Here is a 2,543-nt window from a genome sequence, read left to right as displayed (position 1 = left end):
ATGTATTCTGCAATATCACTGTTCTCTAAACATATGAATAATAAAGTACAAAAAAAAACATGTTCATTGTTCATCACTTCCCATCATCTCACTGAAAAACACGAGTTATACGTGCAGTACGTGTCGGATGAACCTTTTCTTTCTTCAGCTATTTCATCATTTCTTCCTTCTCCAGAAATCCAAGGGGGTGTGTCTCTTCATTGTTCCTCTGAATTCTGAACAGGGATGCTGATTGGTTAGACTAATATGCGGTTTAATTAAATATCTGTAGGTCAAATTACTGGAGAAAAAACACTCATAAAAGTACGCATACAAGTTTGGTTGGGGGTCGATCGCATGCAGGGTCTGTAAAGGGGGCTTGGCCTTTGCCTCTCATCAAAGGGAACCAAAAATGTTACCAGGCAGGGTAGAGAGCTCCGAGCACGAGCTGGATCCTCATTGGTTGAAATATGAAGTGGGCTGGGCTTTCTAGCTTGGGGTATTTAATGCTTTGTTCCATTGTTGCGGAGTGTGTTTTCCAGCTGGTCTGGCACAGGAGGGGGGACTCACTGTCCGAGGACACCATTGCACTTTTCTTTTTTTTAACAGTCGCGTCTTTTTGTTTGTTCGTAGAGATGTCTTTTTCTTGTAACCAGTCTTTAGATGGTAGCTTTCCTCCGTCTCCAGCGGAGGGTCGGGGTTCAAACCGGCTGTCCTGGGGCAGTCTGCTGCAGAGGCTGACTGAGCTGAAGGGGATCAATCAGGGGGTCAGAGAGGATCCTCAGTGCAGCAGGAGTGAAACTGGTGAGTAATGCATGCAGGCTTTTGTCTGAAGAGGCTCCACAGTCTCTTGTTTGTTCAGTGAAGTGTTTTATTTTTTGGACTAAAACCTGTATCTTTTGTTTCAGGGTCTGTGGCAGACATGTCCCTGTCAGAGTCAGACAGCAGCTTCTTCTGTTACCCCCTGGAGGAGACTTTGGCTGCAGAGGTTGTAGCAACCATCACCCAGAGTCTCACAGAAGCATCCCACATCCTGGCCTGCTCCAAACTCATCATCCCTGACTGCCTTCTGCACTATGTCCGTCAAGAGCTGCTCCATTTGGCTGTCAGCGAGCCCTGCGGCCTCAGGGGAGCTCTCATTGACCTGTGTGTGGACAGGGGGGACCAGGGCCCACTGTGCACTGTGGACCAAATAGCAGTGGACTCCACCTTGGTCCCGACCTTTCATGTGACTCTGGTGCTGAGGCCGGAGTCCAGTGGGCTGTGGCCGAAGATGCAGAAGCTTTTTAAGGGGAGCAAGTCACCTACAGCGAGGCACCAAGACAGTCTGAGGCTGAGTACGAGCTTCAGGGCTATCAAGAGAAAACTGTACAGTTCGGGGGAGCTGCTGATAGAGGAGTGCTGCTGACCAGGAGCTGTGTCTCTGATAAACTGGACTGAAATCATGTGAGCAATGAAAGAAGGCTTTAAGCATTGTCTTGTATCTTATGGCTCCAACAGGCTTTTAATGGCACTGACAAGACAGCCCTAAAATAAAGTGTTACTCTCTTTGTTGGCTAATGTAATTCAAGGTTTAAGGAACCAAGTGATGTGTCATGGCAGCTGCTCACCTGGTGGCAGGTGACTCAACAGTGAAGACTCATGCTTTAAAGTGGGTCACTTAACTTCCTATGAATGTAAAACCCCATCCTTAAGGGAATGGCTTATGTATTTGATAGTCAAATATCATCTGAAACTTGAGTGTTTTGTATCTGCAACAACTTAAAGAACATGAACAAATAAATTATTTTCTACTCATTTATGTGTGACTTCTTCTAAAGCAAACAATGACTTGGTATTAAGCACAAAAGAGTGTGTGTTAGTAGCCATGCTAGCAGCATGACTCGGTAATACAACAAAGGTGGGTGTCTTTGTTATTTCTAAGCTAATGACTGATAAAACAAAAAGAAAAGAAGCTACTCCTGTCTAATGATAACTTCCCTCTAGAGGCTCAGACAGACTGATATATCGTCACCCTATTAAAATAATGGCCTAAGTCATCTCTTGATGATTCTGACCACCTCTGGTAAAACCACCTTAATCCTTAGTTGAAAGGATTATACTCTTTATGCCCTATAGAACAATGGCCTATGTCAAGAGGGTGACTCAGGCCATTTTATTCTTGTCCTAAGTCAAAAAATTTGATTCTTTAGGATAAAATGTCTGACTTGGGCAATTTAACAAGATTTCATGATGGCAGCTGCTTCAAGAAGCAACATAATCTGTGGTGCAGAAGGAGCTCGAAACATGATTCTTGAATCAGTTTCTACCGGTGAGTGATGAGGTTTACTATTGACCTGACATTTGTTCAATTTAGGTTAGAGTTATTTACATTTTGAGTTTTGAGTATGGAATTAAAGGACAGTTAATAGTCAGGTTTCAAAAAGTTGTCAAAACTGGATGTTCTTTGCTGGGTAAAGTTCAATAAAAACCCAGCAAAGAAGACCTGGAGAAGTGACAAATTTGATTTATCTGACATTTGTTTAATTTTAATCAGGGTAATTTCAGTTTTGAGTTTGCACTAT

The 2,543-nt window shown here is 43.3% G+C and overlaps 1 protein-coding gene across 1 annotated transcript; it reads left to right on the top strand.

Moving 5' to 3' along the window:
- Positions 1-473: 473 nt before the first annotated feature.
- LOC117811045 (DNA damage-inducible transcript 4 protein-like) lies at positions 474-1,776 on the top strand. The gene is made up of 2 exons (XM_034681065.1): positions 474-783; positions 888-1,776. The coding sequence occupies exons 1-2, from the start codon at positions 486-488 to the stop codon at positions 1,385-1,387; spliced, it is 798 nt and encodes a 265-aa protein (XP_034536956.1). The 5' UTR covers positions 474-485; the 3' UTR covers positions 1,388-1,776.
- The last annotated feature ends 767 nt before the right edge of the window (positions 1,777-2,543 follow it).

Source organism: Notolabrus celidotus, chromosome 4, assembly GCF_009762535.1.
Source record: "Notolabrus celidotus isolate fNotCel1 chromosome 4, fNotCel1.pri, whole genome shotgun sequence".
NCBI classification, from domain to species: domain Eukaryota; kingdom Metazoa; phylum Chordata; class Actinopteri; order Labriformes; family Labridae; genus Notolabrus; species Notolabrus celidotus.
Note: the sequence above shows the minus strand (reverse complement) of the source record. Positions and strands in the feature narration are given on the sequence as shown.